A 20,873-nucleotide genomic window follows, 5' to 3' on the forward strand; every position below is an offset into this window, starting at 1 on the left:
TTCGTAGTCGGTGTTGTAATTGAAATCAATATATTTGAAAATGTAGAAAACATCCAAAAATATTTAAATGAATGGTATTCTATTGTTTAACAGCATGATTAATCGTGCAATTAATTTTTTTAATCACTTGACAGCCCTAGTTGATAACCTTACTGACTAGCCTTATTTTTACAGGCACTAGTTTGACTCAATTTGTCTCACAATTTATGACTGACTATTGTACTGTAAAACACTCAGCATGTCCACACGACCCCACAGAAAGCTGACACATGTACCAAAGTATAAGTCTGATTTAATTTTGGCTGATTTATAGTGGCTACTCAGCGTTTTTCGCTTAACTTCAGTTTGAAAATACAGTGTTTGTTTGAAGGAATTTGTGGTGGTCTGATTTGAATTCTCTCATTTAGATAACCATTTGTATCCCCCAGCACTAGACAGTTAAACAGAGAAATACAGAATCCTTCCCAGTGTAAAATTCAAGATTGTCTAAAGTGTCTACACTAGATTTTAAAGAAATCCCATTTATTTTATAGGGTGTATAGCCATCTCAAATAGGGTTTTCGGCTTTTTGAAAATGGAATTCAGGATCATCCTTCAAATATAATAAGGTAAGTTAGTCCTTTTCAAACCTGAATTTGCCTCCATCCCCACAAAGTCCCAATTACTGTATTCTTACTAAAGCAAGCTTACTGACTTTACATGAAGCTTAGATTTTTTTTACAATGATTTAAAAAAAATTAAAATCTTGAAATGAGGCGATATACCCCTCAATTTGGGGAATATTTTTAAGTGTCAGTCAGATGATGAGTCATAGGGCAATGGCTCCCTGTTCTTCAAGCATTCCCCTCCCCTAGTCCTCCCTCCACCTGGTGACTGATCAAACAGGACAAGCTCATTACTACTAATTTACAACAGGAAAATGAAGAACGCAGCTATGTAGACTGCCATCTGTTTTTTATGGGTTATTTAAAGGCAGCACGAAGACTGTAACTTGTGGCATACCAACTACCAAACACCTTTTTTGTATTCAGAGCACCCCACTGAACCAACCTACCTTGGTAGAAAAAGCAAAGACAATTGTGAGGCAGTAGCCTATATCAATCCAAAGAAAACCCACTAGCAGCTCCTAACTCGAACACTGTGAACAGATGCAACTACCCTGGTCAAACAGAGAAGCCTGTCAAGCCCACAATGCACAACCTCAACGCTCAAGGCCCAATAGCAACTTATTGGAGGTGAAAATTTTCATATTAGTTCACTAAAACTGCAACACCAAGAAAAGTTGATTTGAGAGCTAGACTCGCCTGGCAGAGTAACACTCAGGCAAAGTTTCAGATAAAATAGCTAACTTGGGCAATAGCCTGTTTCACACATTTTGTCCACTCAGCTTCTTCCTATAATTTTAAGACCTAGTCCATCTCTTGGTAATTGCAGGATTGTTGCTTATATTGAGTGTTTTGTTTACTTCAATTCTGAATATCTTAAACAGGCTTTCCAGTTCTGTGGGAGATTGTTCTAGTCTAACTGATGATCAATGCTTTCCAATTTCTGTCAATGGTATTTTTTTTAACCCCTACCTGAGCTTGTCTTCCTCTGAGGAAAGCTGGTCTTGCTTTATCCCTTTTGTCTTGACAGCTCCCTTGACAGTGTAGTGGAACTAGGGCAGAATGCATCCGATGAAGTGAGCTGTAGCTCACGAAAGCTTATGCTCAAATCAATTGGTTAGTCTCTAAGGTGCCACAAGTACTCCTTTTCTTTTAGGGCAGAATGCTAACATTTTCCTATGATGGGTTGGGTGGGATGACTTTTAGTGATCCCATATTTAGGGTAAGTAGACCAGAAATTACATATGTGAAGATGGGATATGGTCTATTAGCTGAATCTGCAGCAGCTTTTCTGGTTTTCTGCCAAACTTGGATTTATGCTAAGATTTTGTGCATATTTATTTTTTTTTCTTAATTTACTTGGCTGCTTTCCTTTGACTATGCTACTTCATGCTGCTTGATGTCAACAATGAGCCTGAAGGATTTCAGGGTGAGAAATTTCTGTGCATGCTGTAGAAGGTTTCTCACTTTCCAATTATTTTACCTTTTCATCCTGCTATGAACTTAAGTTATTTTTAGAACACTTCTAGCCTTGCTTTCTGGATTGCAAAGAAGTTACCATCAAGTGACTTAAGGACAAGATCTCCTAAGAGCCTCCACCATAGTACTTTTACTGTACACTATGTAAGAGCCTAAAATCTTCTACCTTGTTAATAGGTGATCGCTTTCTCTAAAATTGAGGTGAATAAGAAGCCCTTCTTATTCAAGAACAGACTCTTTTCTGGAAGGAGGATGCTACTTATGCTACCCTATGTTTTTAGTATCATGATCTACCTGGTTTCAGAGTAGCAGCCGTGTTAGTCTGTATTCACAAAAAGAAAAGGAGTACTTGGAGCACCTTAGAGACTAACAAATTTATTTGAGCATAAGCTTTCGTGCATCCGCTGAAGTGAGCTCACGAAAGCTTATGCTCAAATAAATTTTTTGGGGCACCTTAGAGACTAAGTACTCCTTTTCTTTTTGCGATCTACCTCGTGAAAGCCAAGTCCTTCCTACCCTTTTTTTGTAGTATTTAAAGTTGTTTAGCAGCTAACGACACGTGGAGGTGCTTGTTTGAGGAAAAGGTCCAACTAGTTTACGAAGGAGGACAGGCTCTGCCGTGATGTAGGCTCTATTCCAACTCCAGGGCTAAACCTCTCCTCGGGTGCTATGGCTCAGTTTTTTCCTGGTCGTGGAGGTGCAGTTCCAGGCTGAGTGATCACCACCCGCAACAGCACATTCTAAGTCGTTCCCTGCGCCCGCCCCGAGCAGCTCAGCACGGGGCGCCGAGGTCCTGCGGGCTGCAGACGGAACGCGAGGGCAGGACGGTGACTCCACAGTTGCCGGGGCTGCCCCCAGCCCGTTTCCCTGACCGCAAACCCAGCACGACAAGTGCGCAGCGTCCCTCCGGCCGCTCCCCTGGGCTGGCTGCGGGCCCTGGCGGGCTGGCGTCAATGCAAAGGCCGCGCTCAATTCCCGCGCTCTTCGCCCTCTGGCCGCCGGACCCCGCCCCGCTACTGGCGCGGGGGTCACCGGAACAGCTACACGGGAAGCGGAAGTGAGGTCATCGGGTGGGGGCGGGGCCCGGGCCGGAAGCAGCTGGGGCCGGACGCTCGGAAGGGAAACAAGAAACCAGCGGCGGTGAGTGGCGGGGGAAGGGGGCCGCGTGCTCCGAGGGGCCTGGAGTCTCGGGTGAGTCCCGGCGGGGGCGGCTCCGGCCCCTGTGACTCCCGGCGCTGCGCCGACCCCGGAGCCCGGGCTGGGTGCGCCTTGTACGGGCCTGGGCCCCGCTCGCTGAGCGCTGCTGGGCTCCGGGAGCCGCTGACCCCGCAGGGCCTAGGGAGGGGCTGGCGCCCGGACGGTCCCTGCTTGTGTTCCGGGGCAGCAGGGCCGGTAGGAGGCCCACGGCCAGAGCGGCGGGGGTTGAAGGGACGGACACGGGCTCCTCCTCCCAGTGCTTCCTTCCTCCACACCCGAGTTGATTGTTTGTGTTACCTGAGCGCCAGAGCCCAGCCCTGACCCAGGGGCCCCCTTGTGCCAGGCGCTGCCCAGGCCGGAACAAAAAGATGGTGCCTGCCCCCAAAGAGCTTTACAATCTGAGGGGGTGGGGGCGCTGCTGGGCAGGTTGGAGGCGCTGCTGCTGCCGCTGCCCCTCCTGTAGCCAGGCCGTAACTCTGACATCTTTAACCTGCACCAAATATTCTTACACGTCAAACAAACAAAAGCTCTGGCAAGGATCGCTCATACAGGAGGGGTTTGACTTTAGGTGCAGAATCATGTGTATCTATTTTTATCTTCTTTAGACTTCAGTAAAAATTCTTCAGGGCAGCAGCTACTTGAAGTTGCATCATGTCTGCTGTAAGGTGCTCCCACCTTTTAAGCATCTGACTTGAGACCGGAGGGAAGCTTTTAATTCATTAATGCGAGACCTAAGTATTTAGCCCTTATTCTACAGTTTTCTGGGCTTTACTATGTAGAAGCCAGTTTAGTCGTGTGGTTGATGGAAGGTTTGAGTTATGCTTGCTCTTGAAACAAAATTTAGAATGTGTGGTAAGAACTGAAGACGTTTTTGGATTGTGAAACTGTCCAGTACCACAGTGACAGTCAATTCTGACAACATTAAAATGATCAAATGGAGAGAGGAGGTTCCTTTCTAGCAAATTCTTGTGAAGTGGCTGACCCATTGGCCATAGCCATTGATGGAAACAGAATTTGTCCTGAAGAAGAGTGTAGCAGGGATTCCTGGGTCCTTTTAATATAGGGTTTTATACTGCACTAATCATCGACATATTTAGGATATGTATTTCCTGTAATTTAGCTTTATCCTACAGCTGTTTTGTTAACTGTGGGACTGTCATCTTATTGGTCAACACTGATTTCTTTTGCACTCAAAGTGAAGAGATCCAGATCTCAATGTCTGGAGGAACTGAGTTTAGTGCTTGCTTCTGATTCTGAGGAGTGCTGCAGAGGCAGATCTACTGGGCTCTCAAGGAAGAGTGTCTTATTGTTGGGATTTTGAGCATTTCTGATAATGAGGCATCTGCTAAGCATTGCACCTCTCAGATACTACTTTATGGTTACAAACCCCCTTTGAAAGGACTTCCTTTGCAGTCTGTCTATGCCTCTTCTAAATCAACAGGTCACCAAGCAGTGATGTCTAGTTCCCAGTCCTACTGTTGCTTCCATAGCATTGTTAGCTGTATATCTGCAACTTCAGGAAATAAGAAGTCCTAACAATGTAACTGAATTCCACATTGCATTACTGTTCCGAGGGATGACATATTTGTTAGATGCATGTTGTGGCAATTACTTTAAAGTGGGGTTAAGAGGATCACAGTGAATTGGACATACAAGAAACTAAAGCATTGAGCAGACTGATTTATAGGGAGGAGTGAAACTGGTTGACTTGTTTTGATGCTATTTCACAGTGTAGGGTTAAGAATCCAATGAATTCTGCCACAGCCAGTGGCATGGTAGGCCAGACCGTGGGATTATTGAAGTTACCAGATCATATAATCAGATGTTCGCTGTCCTCTAAGTGACAATAGCCAATTCAGTCCTGCAGGTTCCTTCATTGTGAATAGTTGGAGAAGGGAGAGTACTGACCACATCTGACTACCCACTGATCTTACCACCAGCGCTGAAACTGCCAGGAAATGTCGCTGGTGATAGCATTGTTCAGAATCCCTTGTCAGACTGCTGCTGATGGTAAAGTAATATCTCTAACTTCTAGATCAACGCTGAGGTTATGCTAGCAATTAAAACAAAATCCCAGTTCAAGTAATTTGTTAAATTAATGCAAGGTTTACCTTTCTGTGGTTTTTAGACTGAGAAATATTTTTACAAGATAAGTTTGCAGGTTGAAATGTCTATAGCAAAATTGCTTTGTCAAATTTAGAAGGAATATACAATACTGCTAAAACAGATGATGTCCTGTTATGAAGTTTGTAATAGACTCTGGAGTGTTTGGTAATTAAAACAATTGCCTTCTGGTTGGGTAAATACTTTCCTTTCTGTTCCTAATTTAAAGAGACACTTGACTTAATAGTGTTAGAAAGAAACACATTTGTTTACACATTACTAATAACTTAGATGATTAAATGTAAAGTTTTTAAAATTAAATTTACCATGACCGTAACTCACTGCTCTGTTTCCTTTTTCATTTTAATGGGGAAAATAATCAGTTTTGCTTATACTTGTTCACTTCTAGGTTCTTCTCAGTACTGTAATATTTTGACTTCAGACGTTTTAGGGTCATAGAATTATTTTGGGGAAGTTCTGTGGCCCCTCTGTTATACAAGATGCCACACTAGATAACCACAACAATGGTTATCTACATAGAACATAACCACAACATAGAAAAACACCCCATTTTGATTTAAAAATTGAGAGTGATGGAGAATCCACCACAACCCTTGGTAAATTGTTCCAATGGTTAGTTGCTCTGTTTTTTTTTTTTTTAAAAAAAGTGTCTTATTTCTAGGACCCTACCAAGTTAACAACCATGAAAAATGCATTGTGGACAGTGAAATCTGGTCTCCCCTGTGAAATCTGGCTAGTATAGGAGAGGGGCAGAGCTGGGGGTGCCCCAGCCAAGGACTCCTATCTAGCTGCTAATCATGGCCAGGCTGGGCAGGGATGGGACTTCCTCGTCCCCTGCTGCAGCTGGGGAAGGTTCTTGGAGGTGGATTTGACCTGGGAGCAGCCCCTGCAGGGGAAGAGGAAGTCCTGTCCCTTCCCAGCCCTGCTAAGACTAGCAGCTCGAGCCCGATGTGTGGTACGAGGCCCTGGCTGAAACGTCCCAAGCCCTGCCCCTCACCCACTCCAGGCCCAATGTTCAAGACCTAAAGAGTTCTTTAGCTGCTGGGGGGGGGGTACAGACCATGGCACCCCATGACCATGGGGCCTGGGTGGTTGCCCACCAATAAGGCCAGCCCTGCTCCCCGAAAAGTGATGACCCTGCATACGCTGTGACCTCCCCCCTACAATAGCTTTACGACACCCTTATGGGTCACGACCCCCACAGTTATAATACCCTGAAATTTCACATGTAAACATCTGAAACTGTGAAATTGACTATTTTTAAAATCTTATGACCATGAAATTGACCGAAATGGACTGTGGCTTGGTAGGGCCCTACTTATTTCAAGTCTGAATTTGGGTCAACTTCCAACCATTGGATCATGTTATACCTTTCTCTGCTAGATTGAAGAACCCATTATTCAATACTAATTTCCCACGTAGGTACTTATGGGCTGTGATCAGGTCGCTCCTTAGCCTTGTCTCTGTTAGACTGAATTTTTTGAGTTTATCCTGTATGTCATGTTTTCTAATCCTTCAATTCTTATCATGGCTCTTCTCTGAACCGTCTCTAATACATCAACATCCTTCTTGAATTGTGGGCACCAGAACTGGACACAGTATTTCGGCAGCAGGCAGTCACATAGAATCATAGAATATCAGAGTTGGAAGGGACCTCAGGAGGTCATCTAGTCCAACCCCCTGCTCAAAGCAGGACCAATTCCCAACTGAATCATCCCAGCCAGGGCTTTGTCAAGCCTGACCTTAAAAACCTCAAAGGAAGGAGATTCCACCACCTCCCGAGGTAACGCATTCCAGTGCTTCACTACCCTCCTAGTGAAAAAGTTTTTCCTAATATCCAACACTTGTGCCAAATATAGAGGTAACATAATCTCCTACCCAAGACTCCCCTATTTATGCATCCGAGGATTGTATTAGCTGTTTTGGCTACAGTGTCGCACTGGCAGCTCATGTCCAGCTCATTATCCACAATAATCCCTAAATCTTTTTTAGAGTGTCTGCTTCCAGGAAGGAATCCCCCATCCTGTAAGTATGGCCTATGTTCTTTCTTCCTAGATGTATACATTTACACTTAGCCACATCTTGTTTGTTTGTGCCCAGTTTACCTAGCAGTTCAGATCACTCTGTATCAGTGACTTGTCCTCTTCTTATTTACCACTCCCCCAATTTTTGTATCATCTGCAAATTGTATCAGTGATTTCTTCCAGGTCATTAATAAAAATGTTAAATAGCATAGGGCCAAGAGCAGGTTGCTGTGGGACACCACTAGAAACACACCTGGTCAATGATGATTTCCTGTTTATAATTACATTTTGAGAGCTATCAGGCAGTTTTAAATCCATTTAATGTGTGCAATGTTAATGTTATCATTTTTTTTAAACAAAATGTTGTACAGTACCAAATCAAATGCCTTACAGAAATAAGTCTGTTATATCAATACCATTACCTTTATCAACCAAATTTATAATCTCATCAAAAGATATCAAGTTAGTTTGACAGGGTCAATTTTCCATAAACCCATCTTCATTAGGGTTAGTTATATTACCCCGTTTGATTTCTTTATCAATCAAGTCCCATATCAGCCACTCCATTATCTTGACAGTGATCAATGTCAGACTGACAGGCCTATACTTACCCAGGTCATCCTATTTACTATTTTTAAATATTGGCACAATATTAGCTTACTTTCAGTCTTCTGGAACTTCCCCAATGTTCCAGGGTTTATTGAAAATCAACATTAATGGTCCAGTGAGCTTCTCAGCCTGCTCTTTTAAAACTTAAATACAGGCTATCTGAGCCTGCTGATTTAAAAAAATGTCAGACTTTAGTAGCTGCTGGTTAATAATCTCCAGTAATACTGGTGGAATGTAAAGCGTGTTATCATACGATGAGACTACATCACCTGGTTTTTGTTTGTTTTTCCCCAAATGCAGAACAGACATGTTCAATAAATAGTTCTGCCTTTTCTGCATTATTCTACCGTTTCCAGCGAGTAATGAACCGTAACATTGTTAGGATTCTTTTTCTTCCAAATATATTTAGAAAACTCCTTCTTATTGTCCTAACTCTTCTGGACATAATTTCTCCTTGTGTCCCTTTGCTTCCCTTATAAATTTTCGACAATTCCTTGCCTCTGATTTATATTCATTACTGTCAATGTCCCCTTTTTTCCATTTGTTTTTTACATATATATATATATATATATATATATATATGGTTTATAGCTGCCTTCACTTCCCCTTTAAACCAGGTGGGATTTTTAACCTATATATCCTTCCTCAGTTGCGGCTTTTTGGGCATCCACTAAAGTGTTGTTAAACAATTCCCAATTATCATTCATATTTTTCTGATTAAATTCGTTTTCCCAGCTGATTTCACTCATAATTGCTTTCAGCTTTGTGAAACTGGCCCTTTTAAAGCACCAAGTATATGTTCCACTAGTTTGGACTTTATTCTGTTTGCCCATTATAAATGTGATCAAGTCATGAAGATTTGTACCTAAGCTACCATTAATTTTTAGTTCTGTGATCAGTTTCCCTTTGTCCCATCAAGACTAGGTGGACATTATCTGTAATATTTAGAAATGTCAAGGATGTTTTAGTACTGGCAGCATGAGATCTCCAGCAAGTCATCGAATTGAAGTCCCCCATGATCATGCATCTCTTTTATTCTTTACGCATTATAGATAGAAATGTTCATCCTGTTCCCTAGTGTGGTTTGATGCTCTATAACAGACACCAGCTAATACCCCATCTTCGTTGTGTTAGGACATTGATCCATAAGCATTCAAGGTAATTTTCTTCTGAGTTATCAGTGACTCAGAAACAGATAATGCCATTTTTGACATAGAGTGGCACTCCTGCTCCTCTTTTGTCCACTCAGTCCTTCCTAAATAGGTTGTAACCATTGATTTTAACATTCCAATAGTGCAAATCATCCCAGTGGGTTTCAGTAATACCAAATAGATCAAATTTATGCATATAAATGAGCAATTCCCATTCCTTTTGTTTATTATCCAGGTTCCTAGTATTGGTGTTGAGGCAATTAAATAATTTCTTTTCTCCTTATCCTTTGGTTCCTTAATTAATGCTGTTCTCGACATCTTGATTTTATCCTCAGTGAACGATCACATCTTCCCTCTTTTTACCCTCCCCTTTTGTTGTCAATTTAATGTCCTCCTGACATTTCTAGCTAACCTATTCCCAAGAGATGGTTTCCTCTTTTACTGGGGTGGAGGCCATCCACACTATACAGCCGCCTCTCCCTATAGAAGTTAGACCAGTGTTACTCAAAACTCAAACCCTATACCACTTTACCTAGCCAAGTGATTCATTTCAGGTAATGTTGATTGGTTTTTAAAGCAATTTTATTTTCGTTTGTTGCTAAAAATTTTTGAAGCATTTGTATTGGATTTAGATTTTATTAAAGATTGTTTTTATGAGTTTGACCCATTTGAGACGGTGCCCTTTTATTATGGATTCCTTGCCACTCTTTTCTTTTTCTTTGATACTTTGTATCACTGTTGACATCACGGCTTTGTATCATTGTTGATGTTCAGGTCTTTCTGAGTGCACCCCATCTCGTGTTTGGTCTTTTGCCCTTATCTGTCTCGGGGTGGAATCTTGCGATGGTTAGACTGGGACTTAGTACGCTATACCAACCTCTTATTGCCCAGCAGGTCCAAGTGCATTTCTTCCCTTCAGGAACCTGTGATCAGTAATATTGACCAAGAGCCTTCTTAAAACCAAGTATTTTTATTTAGTAGCTTGAACAAAGCATTAGGCCTGGTCTGCACTACATAGTTAGGTTGGGTCTGTGGGGAGAAGAGGCTGTGCAGGCACAGCTCCGATTCAGCTGTAGAAACCTCTACATCTATGAGTAGATTGCTTGGGGGCATGTAGGGGAAGGGCTACAAGAGGGACCAGCCTCGGTACCATGTGAAAGCCAAAGACTTGAACCAAAAGCGAGGGAGGCCAGCAATCGGTCTGGTGCAGAGCTACAGACCTGCTGCTTTTACAAAGAGCTTCGTGCCATAAGCAGAGCCCCACCGCCACCTCCAACAGCCCTGTGGATGCTTAGGAGGAGCCCGAGTCACAGGCTCCTGCCATGAACAGCAAGGAGGAGGAAGTGGACAAAGAAGTGGAGGAAGAGTATGGGGGACAGGCAGCTGGGGGGACAGGCAACTGGGGTATCCAGCTGTGAGAGCCAGGACATGTGTTTTACTTCACCGCAGTCCAGCCAGTCCCGAAAGTCGAGCACTGATGCAGAGGAAGGAACCTCTGGTAAGTACGTGGTTTGCTTTGAAATTACAGGGATGGAACCCCCAAAGTAGCAGGACAAATCTGTTGATTTACTCTTTTTACTTGTGTTAGAAGAGGTAGTGAAACAATCAAGAGAGGTAGAGTTACTATCTGCATTTCATTTCCCTCTAGAGTTAGGTGCACAGGGCTGTGTGGAGCAGTTTGTTTACATGCACCAGGAGGTCCTGTGAATCCTGAATAGCAACCTTGATTAAACTTTAGTGAGGGTAGTCTGAAATCCTTTGCCGAAGACTTTTGGGGAGGGCTGCTTTATTTCTTCCACTGCATTAGGACGCTTTCCCATGCCACTCAGCGATTACTTCAGTAAGCAAAAGAGCAAGGCCAGGCAGAGCACGCTACAGCTGCACACACCTCTCTGCCTCACTATTAAAACAGTCTTTCAAAGCCTCACTGAGCCATATAGTTCTTCGTTGAGCTCTTCTTATAGCCCTTGTATCTGGCTGTTCAGATTCAGCAGACAGCTGCTCCATCTCCGCCCTCTACCCCAGCAGAAACTTCCCACCTTGGCTTCAAAGGTGTTATGCAGGACACGTCAGGCAGCTTTTGTCATTGGGATTTTTTTTTCACTGAGGTCCAATCTCATAAGTAGACGATGCCAGTGAACCATCAAATGGTTAAAGCAGGAGTGGGCAAACTTTTTGGCCCGAGGGCCACATCGGGGTATAAAGTGGTATGGAGGGCCGGGTAGGGAAGGCTGTGCCTCCCCAAACAGCCTGGCCCATGCCCCCTATCTGCCCCCTCCCACATTCCACCCCCTGCCTGCCCCCCTCAAAACTCCCAACCCATCCAACCCCCCCTGCTCCTTGTCCCCTGACCACCCCCTCCCGAGACCCTCGCCCCAACCGCCCTCCCTCCCCCGGACCCAACTCCCCCCGCTCCCCGTCCCCTGACTGCTCCCCCCAGAACCTCTGCCCTATCCAACTGCCCCCTGTTCCCCATCCCCTGACCACACCGCCCCCCCCCGAACCTCTGCCCCATCCAACCGCCTCCTGTCCCCTGACTGCCCCCCTGGGATCCCTTGCCCCTTATCCAATGCCCTGGCCCCGGCCCCCTTACCATGCCACTCAGAGCAGCATATCTGGCCGCCGCCCAACCGGAGCCAGGTACGCTGCCCAGAGTGCTGCTGAGGGTGCTGCCCGCTCGGCAGCGTGGCTGTGGGGGGGGACACAGCGGGGGAGAGACTAGGGGCTAGCCTCCTGGGTCAGGAGCTCAGGGGCCGGGCAGAATGGTGCCACGGGCCATTGTTTGCCCACCTCTGGGCTAAAGGTACATTCAACTGTTATTCCACACCTGTTGAGCCTGTAGTTGAAGTGTTCCTTGGTGCTGTCGAGGTGACCAGCGTACGGCTTCATGAGCCATGGGGGAAAGGGGTAGGCTGAGTCTCCCAGGATCAGAATTGGCATTTCAACATCCCCAATGGTAATCTGCCAGTCGGGAAAGAAAGTCCCTGCTTGCATCTTTCTGAACGTCCCTATGTTCTTAAATATGCTCGCGTCATGCATCTTCCCTGACAAGCCACACTGATGCTGGTAAAGCATCCCTGGTGAGCCACCAGCACTTGCATAACCATAGAAAAGTAGTCCTTTCTATTGATATACTCTGTGGCAAGGTGGTCTGGTGCTAATATAGGGATATGTGTGCCATCTGTCGCCCCACTGCAGTTCAGGAAGCCCATTGCTGCAGAACCATCCATTATGTCCTGCAGATTGCCCAGAGTCACAGTCCTCTGTAGCAGGCGCTTAATGGCCCTGTACACTTGCATCAAAACAGCCCAACTCCAAATTGATTCCCAGCTGACCAATAGCAATCGGCATTGCAAGTTTCCACAGTGCAATCACCACTTGCTTCTCAGCTATTAGTGCAGCTCTCATTTTGGTCTTCCTGTGCTGAAGGGCTAGGGCGAGTTCGGCATGCAAATCCAGGAATGCGGCCTTGCGTATCCAAAAGTTCTGCAGCCTCTGCTTGTCATCCCAAACCTGCATGCCAATGCGATCCTACCAGTCAGTGCTTGTTTCTTGAGCCCAGAACCAACCCTCAACCATTTGCAGCTGCTCCCTGAATGCTGCTAACAACCTTGAATTGTTTCTTTCTATATCTCACAGAAATCTAGCCTCCAGGGAATCGTCCTGTTCTTGCAGCTCTGCAAATACTGCAGGATCAGGCGGCCCATTCTTGCAAAGCTTATCACAATAGTGCAGAGCTGTGTAGGATCCATGCTTCTGTCACAGATGGCAAACAGCAAGGAGGGACGTGGGGATTTGCAGGGATTTTTGAAGAGAGGCACTAAATATTATGGGGTGAAGAACACTGCATTATGGGGATTTGAATCCATGCTCCCAGTCACCCCTGCATGACTCATTTTGTCCCAAGAGGCATTGCAGAAACTTCCCAAAACATCCTGTGCTGGATGGTGGTGAATTGCACAGTGGGATAGCTATCCAGGGTGCATTGCACTCTGCATTGATACAAGCACTCCTGGTGAGGATGCGCACTGCTGACACAAGGAGGGTAGGGTGGACACGCACAAACGATGTAATAAGTGCGGGGACTGTATGCTGCCATAACGTAGGTTGACATAATTTTGTAGTGGAGAGATGACCTTTGAGGAAAAGATTTTAAAACCAAGAGCCTAGGTGCACATTAGGGTTTGTCTCCATTTAAAAAGCTACAGCGGCACAGCTAGACACTACCATTGCTGATGGGAGGGAGGGGTTCTCCTGTCGTTATAGTTAATCCACCTCGCTGAGTGGTGGTAGTTAGGTTAATGGACAAATTCTTCCATCAACCTAGCTCTGTCTGTGCTGGGGGTTAGGTCTGCATAGCTGCACCTCTCATGAGCATGGAACATTCACACCCCTGAGAGACGCAGCTATGCTAATGTAAGTTCCCAATGTAGACCAAGCCTCAGTTAGGCTACGTCTACACTAGAGACCTTACAGCAACAGAACTGTACCACTGCAGCTGCGCCTCTAAGGTCTCCCGTGTAGCTGCTCTATGCTGATGGGAGAGAGCTCTCCTGTTGGCATAATTCAGCCACCACCAACGAGCAGCGGTAGCAATGTCAGTGGGAGAGCGTCTCCCGCTGACATAGCGCTGTCCCCACCAGCATTTCTGTCAGTGAAACTTGTCACTCAGGAGGGTGTATTTTTCATAAAACCTTCCCCCCCACCCCCATAAAAGTTTTACTGACAAAAGTACTAGTGTAGACATAGCCTTAGTGCAGTGGTCTCCAACCTTTTTATGCCCAAGATCACTTTTTGAATCTAAGGGCAACCCAGGATCTGCCCCGCCCTGTCCCCAAAGCCTTGCCCCGCTCACTCCATATCCCTGCCCCCCTCATTCACTCTCACAGGGCTGGGGTAGGGAGTTGGGGTTCAGGAGGGGTGCGGGCTCTGGGCTGGGGTGGAGGAGTTCGCAGTGTGGGAGGTGGCTCTGGGTTGAGCCTGGGGCAGGGAGTTAGGGTTCAGGAGGGGGTTTGGGGTGCAAGCTCTAGGAGGGAGTTTGGGTGCAGGAGGGGGCTCCAGGCTGAGGCAGTGTGTTGGGATGCAGGACAGGGTACAGGGTGCTGGCTCTGGGAGGGGGTCAGGGCAGCGGGTTGGGGTGCAGGAGAGGGTGCTGGCTCTGGGAGGGGGATCAGGGCTGGAGCAGAGTGTTGCGGTTCAGGAGGGGGCACAGGGTGCTGGCTCTGGGAGGAGGCAGGGTGTTGGGGTGCAGGAGGGGGTATGGGATGCTGGTTCTAGGAAGGGGCTGGGGGTTGGGGTGCAGGAATGCGTTTGGGGTGCTGGTTCTGGGAGGAGGTGCAGAAGGGGGTATGGGGTGCTGGCTCTGGGAGGGGACTCAGGGATGGGGGTTGGGGTGCGGCTTCCTGCTGGGCAGCACTTACCTCTGGCGGCTCCCAGTCAGCGGTGGGCGCAGCGAGGCTAAGGCAGGTTTCCTGCCTACCCCAGCCCCACACTGCTCCCGGAAGGGGCCAACGCGCCCCTTGGGGCAGGGAGCATGTGGCTCCGCACACTGGGAGATCCTCTAGGATCGACCAGTCAGTAGTGATCGACCGGTTGTTGACTTCTACCTTAGATGGACTTACCACTTATGTTACTAGAGCAGGCTGGAGCCATTAGAGCTGATCACTCTGGCATTGTCTCTTAATGACCATTAAGTGGAAGTCATTATTAGAAAGAGTTTCCTGTCTCTTTCCTGAGGTGGATAGACTCTGCTACCCAGACAGACCTCTAGGGAGAAATATCAATTTCCATGTATGGTATGGAAACACTCAGCTAGTGAGAGATCCAGATACAATATTATTTATTAAACAGCACCCCCACGTTTGTCACTTAGTTTTTTCTAAAACTCATACTGAATTATTTTCCTGTGTCCTGGCTTTTACAGTCGTGTTTCCTGGTTCTAGTACTTAGCTGTTGGGTGGGGAAGTGGGAGGGGAGGGGGAGAGATTCATTCATATGTATCTTACTGTTTTTACATTAGAGCTTGCATAGATTTTAAGTAATAACTGGGGCTATCACGTATATTATGCATGGCACGTTTGAGTAAATTTGCCCAAGAGATATCCATTAGGGGGTGTGAATATGCCTTAATACTTGAAGGCCTGCTGAAGGTTTTTGTGCTTAGTAATTGAATGGAAGTATTGTTCTGTGTAACTCCAGGCAACTGCCAGAGCATTAAAGATACTAAATGCTATACGTCAAACTTCAGTTTTTCAAATGTCAAGATTTAAAACTATAAACTTGTACCCAGAAGCTGAGAGATCTCCAACCTGAGAATGAGTGAGCCAAGAGTGAAGAATCCTGCATCTGGTTTATCATTACTTGGCTGTGGGGTGTGGTGTGAGGTAATGTGGCTAAGGAAAGTTATAGGAGGATGTTCTGCAGTCTAATTAAAAATAGAAGTATATCGTTTACATTTTGAACAAATGTGCAATGAATGTTTGCATAATTGCTCAAGGTGAGATAAAGAATTTATCTTCTTTCTCAATAACTTATAGAATCCTAAACTTGGCACTTCTTTTGTTTACTCTCATGGCTGACTAACTTTTCTGATAATTTTTTATTTTTGTGCTGGGAAATCCCCGTCGGGTAGATTTTCATGAAAATGTAGCATGGTTGTACATCACCAAAGAGAAGAAGGGGAAATGGTTATCCTTGATCTACATGAGTTATGAAATTTTTTTTTTAAAAAAGAGTTGGTAAATATGGAATCTTAACAGATCTGCTTTTCCTTGCAGTGTCTCAAGAGGAAAGTTCTGTTTTGTGTAGCAATAATTGGTTTCCACAGAGCTGTCCCAATGACAGAGCTATCTGCACACCTACCTCAGTTCCAGCATGGGCAGCTGACAGAAAACTTCCCTGACAACCACCTGAGCAATACTGTAAGTAACAAACTACTTCATCAGGCAGTCAGCTTGCAAACACCTAGAAGATAATAAGGTGATAAGTAACAGTTAACATGGATTTGTCAAGAGCAAATTGTGTCAAACCAACCTAATAGCTTTCTTTGACAGGGTAACAAACCTTGGGTATAGTGGGGAAGCGGTAGATGTAGTATATCTTGACTATAGTAAGGCTTTTGCTACTGTCTCACATGTCCTTATCATAAACAAACTAGGGAAATACAACCTAGATGGAGCTACTATAAGGTAGGTGCATAACTGGTTGGAAAACCGTTCCCAGAGAGTAGTTATCAGTGGTTCACAGTCATGCTGGAAGGGCATAACGAGTGGGGTCCCCCAGGGATCAGTTCTGGATCCAGTTCTGTTCAATATTTTCATCAGTGATTTAGATAATGGCAGAGAGTACACTTATAAAGTTTGTGGACGATACCAAGCTGGGAGGGGTTGCAAGTGCTTTGGAGGATAGGATTAAAATTCAGAATGATCTGGAGAAATGGTCTGAAGTAAATAGGCTTAAATTCAATAAGGACAAATGCAAAGTACTCCAATTAGGAAGGAACAATGAGTTACACACATGCAAAATGGGAAGTGACTGCTTAGGAAGGAATACTGCAGAAAGGGATCTGGAGGCCGTAGCGGATCACAAGCTAAATATGAGTCAACAGTGTAACACTGTTGGGGGGGGAAAAAAAAAAACAAAAAAAACCATCACTCTGGGGTGTATTAGCAGGAGTGTTGTAAGCAAGACACACAAAAATTCTTCTGTTCTACTCCGCACTGATTAGGCCTCATCTGGAGTATTGCATCCAGTTTTGGGTGCCCCATTATGTGGACAAACTGGAGAAAATCCAGAGAACAGCAGCAAAAATGAATAAAGGTTTAGAAAACATGACCTGTGAGGAAAGATTGAAAAAAAAATGTTTGTTTAGTCTGGAAGAGAGGACTGAGTGGGGACATGATAACAGTTTTCAAGTACATATAAGGTTATTACAAGGAGGAGGGTGAAAAGTTGTTCTCATTAACTTCTGAGGATGAGCAAGAAGCAATTGGCTTAAATTTCAGCAGGGGAGATTTAGGTTGGTTATTAGGGAAAACTTCCTGTTAGGGTGCTTAAGCACTGGAACAAATTGCCTAGGGAGGTTGGGGAATCTCTGTCATTGGAGGTTTTTAAGAGCAGATGAGAGAAACACCTGTCAGGGATGGTCTAGTTATGGAAAGGTCTGTTAGGGAAAGGGTGTTATAAAATTTGAGGACTGCTGATCTAAACTAAATCCCTTTTTGTAGGGGGGAAAAATTGATATACTCACGCCACAAGTTTGTTTGTTCCGCATGAGAATTGTCTTTTTAATTTTAAAAATGTGAGAAGTATCTGAGTTTTTAAAAATTATTCATATGTCAGTTTTCTTGCTTGTAAAACTGTGGAAATGCAATGCCAGACCAATTTGTAGAGTTTTTTCCAGCTTTAATAATGGTAGAAATTGCCCAGTATAGTGTAGTGAATGTAAACTGCATGAAGACTGGTTTCAGAATAATTTTCATGGGGCTTTCATGCAACAAGTGTCATAAATGTCACATTATCACCATCTTCAGTAACTGTGTAAGAAGTTAGAATTGTTACAAACTTTGCGCTAACATCTGCTTTCAGATGCTCATGCCTAGACAGTATCTCCACCCAAGGAAAAAAATAGGCCCTTCAATTTGTGTAATTTCAGTTTATGTAGAAGACACATCCATGCTGTTGGACAAAAGCAACATCAATTTTAACAACTTGTCTTGTTTTAGAGTTCCTAATATTGCTTTATATTAGCGTTGTGGATTAATCGCAGTTCACTCACTCAGTTAACTCAAAAAAATTAATCACGTTTAAAAAAAATTAATCACAATTAATCACACTCTTAAACAATAGAATACCAGTTGAAATTTATTAACTATTTTTGGATGTTTTTCTACATTTTCAAATATATTGATTTAAATTACAATACAGAATACAAAGCGTACAGTGCTCACTTTATATTTTTATTACAGATATTTTCACTGTAAAAATGATAAAAGAAATATTTTTCTGTTCACCTCATACAAGTACCATAATGCAATCTCTTTATTGTGAAAGTGCAATTTACAAGTGTAGATTTTGTTTGTTACATAACTGAATTAAAAAACAAAACAAATGTAAAACTGTAGAGCCTACAAGTCTACTCAGTTCTGCTCCTTATTCAGCCAGTCGCTAACACAAACAAGCAGGGTGGATAAAAATCAATGACTTTTTTTAAAAAAATTAAAAATAATTGGATTTTTATTATTTAAATTGGATTTTTTTGATAAAATGCTTTTTGAGGGAAAAAACCTACCTAAAGATAGCTTTAATTAGATACATTACAGCTCAAAGATATCTCATCATGGAATAGGGATTATAAATTCTAATTCTATAGTATGAGACAATATGTTCATGTAATGTTTAAGAAAAGTTTTGTAAATGAGTTCCAATAGTTCATGGATTAGGGACCCAATTTTACGGAGTTGCAGGGGCTTCTGTATAGATTATTTAGGTTAATCTTTCTATCTACCAAATGGAACTCAGTGCTCAGTCTAGAAGATACCATCAGAGATGCTTACTTTTGCAGTTCTCAAACTGTGGATACTTAGTTTTGCAGAGATAACATGCTTGTTAACAGCAAAAATGTTTTAAAATAACTAATATATAGAGGTGAGAAATAACAGACCTCAACCCAGTTGTCCCTCTGAATATTTGTGTACACAGAGTCAATCCCTTACCTCTCTCTAAAAGTGCAAAGTTTCAGAAAGTTCAATGAATAGAAGATTGTTGGGGACGGAATCAATCTGGACAAGGAGAAGAGGTCTGGAGATAAATGTGAGAAGGGAGGGACTGGCAATAGAAACATAAGTGAAACTGTCTGACCAGTATATTCCAGAAGTCTTGAGGTCTTTCTGAGTGTATCCGTCATTGATTTGAGACCTACCATACCATTCTCTCACGAGAAGGGAAAACCTATAATGGCAGCAGGCTGTAAAGGAGACCCGGTTTGGGAGTAAGAACCATCCAAGAAATATATGTTTGCTGATGATGTTTTAAAGAAGTGAACTGGTGGAAGTCACTTGGATTCAGAGACTGTTGAAGTGATAATCTCACTTTTAACAGCAGTAGCTTCTTTTGCTGGTGTAGAAAGAATATTTTCTTCCTTTGGACTATTTCATTCCAAATTGAGAAACCGTTTGGGACTTGAAAAAGCAGGAAAGCTTGTTTTTCTTTTCCAGATTATGAACAAATGGGAAAATGAAGGTGAAGACGACTGAGTTAGCTGCAGAAGCCAATATTTTGAGTTTCTCATGTTGACCTGGCTGACATAGTCTATTTAATTTTTGATTTGTGTTTAAAAAAAATTCATTTAACTATTTTAGTTTAAAAACAATTTTAACAAAAACAAACCTGATTTAAAAAACTTGAATGTTTAACTAAATTCAAAAATTCATATGCTTGTTTTGTTAAAATATTATATGTTTGCTGTTGAAGAAAATAATCCGGAATACATAACGTTATTTTAGTTAAAACAATTTAAATGTCTGTCTGGTGATGTTCTCCTCCTAATACAGCATGACAAGAAAATCCTCCAAATATTAATAATTAACCTGTTGAATTGGAGATAATTCCCTCCCAATGACTTCATAAATGTCTGCTTCAATTACCTTTGGTAAATGAAATAACCAAACAATCTTTCGTTTTCTGATATAGCTGTAACACTAATCTGAAAAGTTTTCAGAATAAATCACTTCAAAAATTTATAGTGTATATCTTCTACAAATGAAACCTACATCTATCTCTTGAGTTGTGAAGAATATGTATAACAACAAACAAGAATGCACTTTTATGTAGAAATCCATGATTAAATTGAGTCTTCCTGACTAGTGATTTAAATCAAATTCACCTTGCAAACAAGTTTGTTTACATTTACAGGAGATAATGCTGCCAGCTTCTTATTTACAAAGTCACCTGAAAGTATGAGCAGGCATTTGCATGGCACTTTTATAGCTGGCATAGCAAGGTTTACGTGCTAGATATGCTAAACATTTGTATGGCACTTCATGCTTTGGCTACCATTCCAGGGGACATGCTTCCATGCTGATGATGCTCATTTAAAAAAAAAAAAAAGCATTCATTAAATTTTGACTGAACTCATTGGGGATGAATAGTATGTCTTCTGCTCTGTTTTACCCTCATTCTGGCATGTATTTCATATTATAGCAGTCTCGGATGATGACCCAGCACATATTGTTCATTTTAAGAACACTTTCACTGCAGATTTGACAAAACGCAAAGAAGGTACCGATGTGAGATTTCTAAAGATAGCTACCGCACTCAATCCAAGGTTTAAGAATCTGAAGCTCCTTCCAAAATCTGAGAGGGACAAGGTGTGGAGCATGCTTTCAGAAGTCTTAAAAGAGCAACACTTTGATGTGGAAACTACAGAACCTGAGACATCAAAAAAGAAAATCAACCTTCTGCAGGTGGTATCTGACTCAAATGATGAAAGTGAACATGCGTCGGTCTGCACTGCTTTGGGTCGTTATCGAGTGGAACCTGTCTTCAGCATGGACACATGTCCTCTGGAATGGTGGTTGAAGATGAAGGGATGTATGAATCTTTTGTGCATCTGGCACATAAATATCTTGCAACGCTGGCTACAACAGTGCCATGAGAACGCCTGTTCTCATTTTCAGGTGACATTG

At 43.3% G+C, this 20,873-nt stretch overlaps 1 protein-coding gene across 7 annotated transcripts in view; it reads left to right on the forward strand.

Moving 5' to 3' along the window:
• The first annotated feature begins 3,041 nt into the window (after positions 1–3,041).
• Positions 3,042–20,873, forward strand: part of PSEN1 (presenilin 1) — a 53,731-nt gene continuing 35,899 nt past the window's right edge. For 2 of the 7 annotated variants that reach the window (XM_037900343.2, XM_043550221.1), the window contains exons 1-2: positions 3,168–3,275; positions 15,966–16,109. In XM_037900343.2, the coding sequence (XP_037756271.1) occupies positions 16,026–16,109 (84 nt within the window). In that variant the 5' untranslated portion in view covers positions 3,168–3,275; positions 15,966–16,025. Of the gene's footprint in view, positions 3,276–5,140; positions 5,292–9,328; positions 10,688–15,965; positions 16,110–20,873 lie in introns of those variants that run through there. The other 5 variants (XM_043550220.1, XM_037900342.2, XM_027818122.3 and 2 more) reach the window with 5 other exon arrangements.

The sequence above is a fragment of the Chelonia mydas genome, chromosome 6 (genome assembly GCF_015237465.2).
Source record: "Chelonia mydas isolate rCheMyd1 chromosome 6, rCheMyd1.pri.v2, whole genome shotgun sequence".
In the NCBI taxonomy this organism is placed as follows: domain Eukaryota; kingdom Metazoa; phylum Chordata; order Testudines; family Cheloniidae; genus Chelonia; species Chelonia mydas.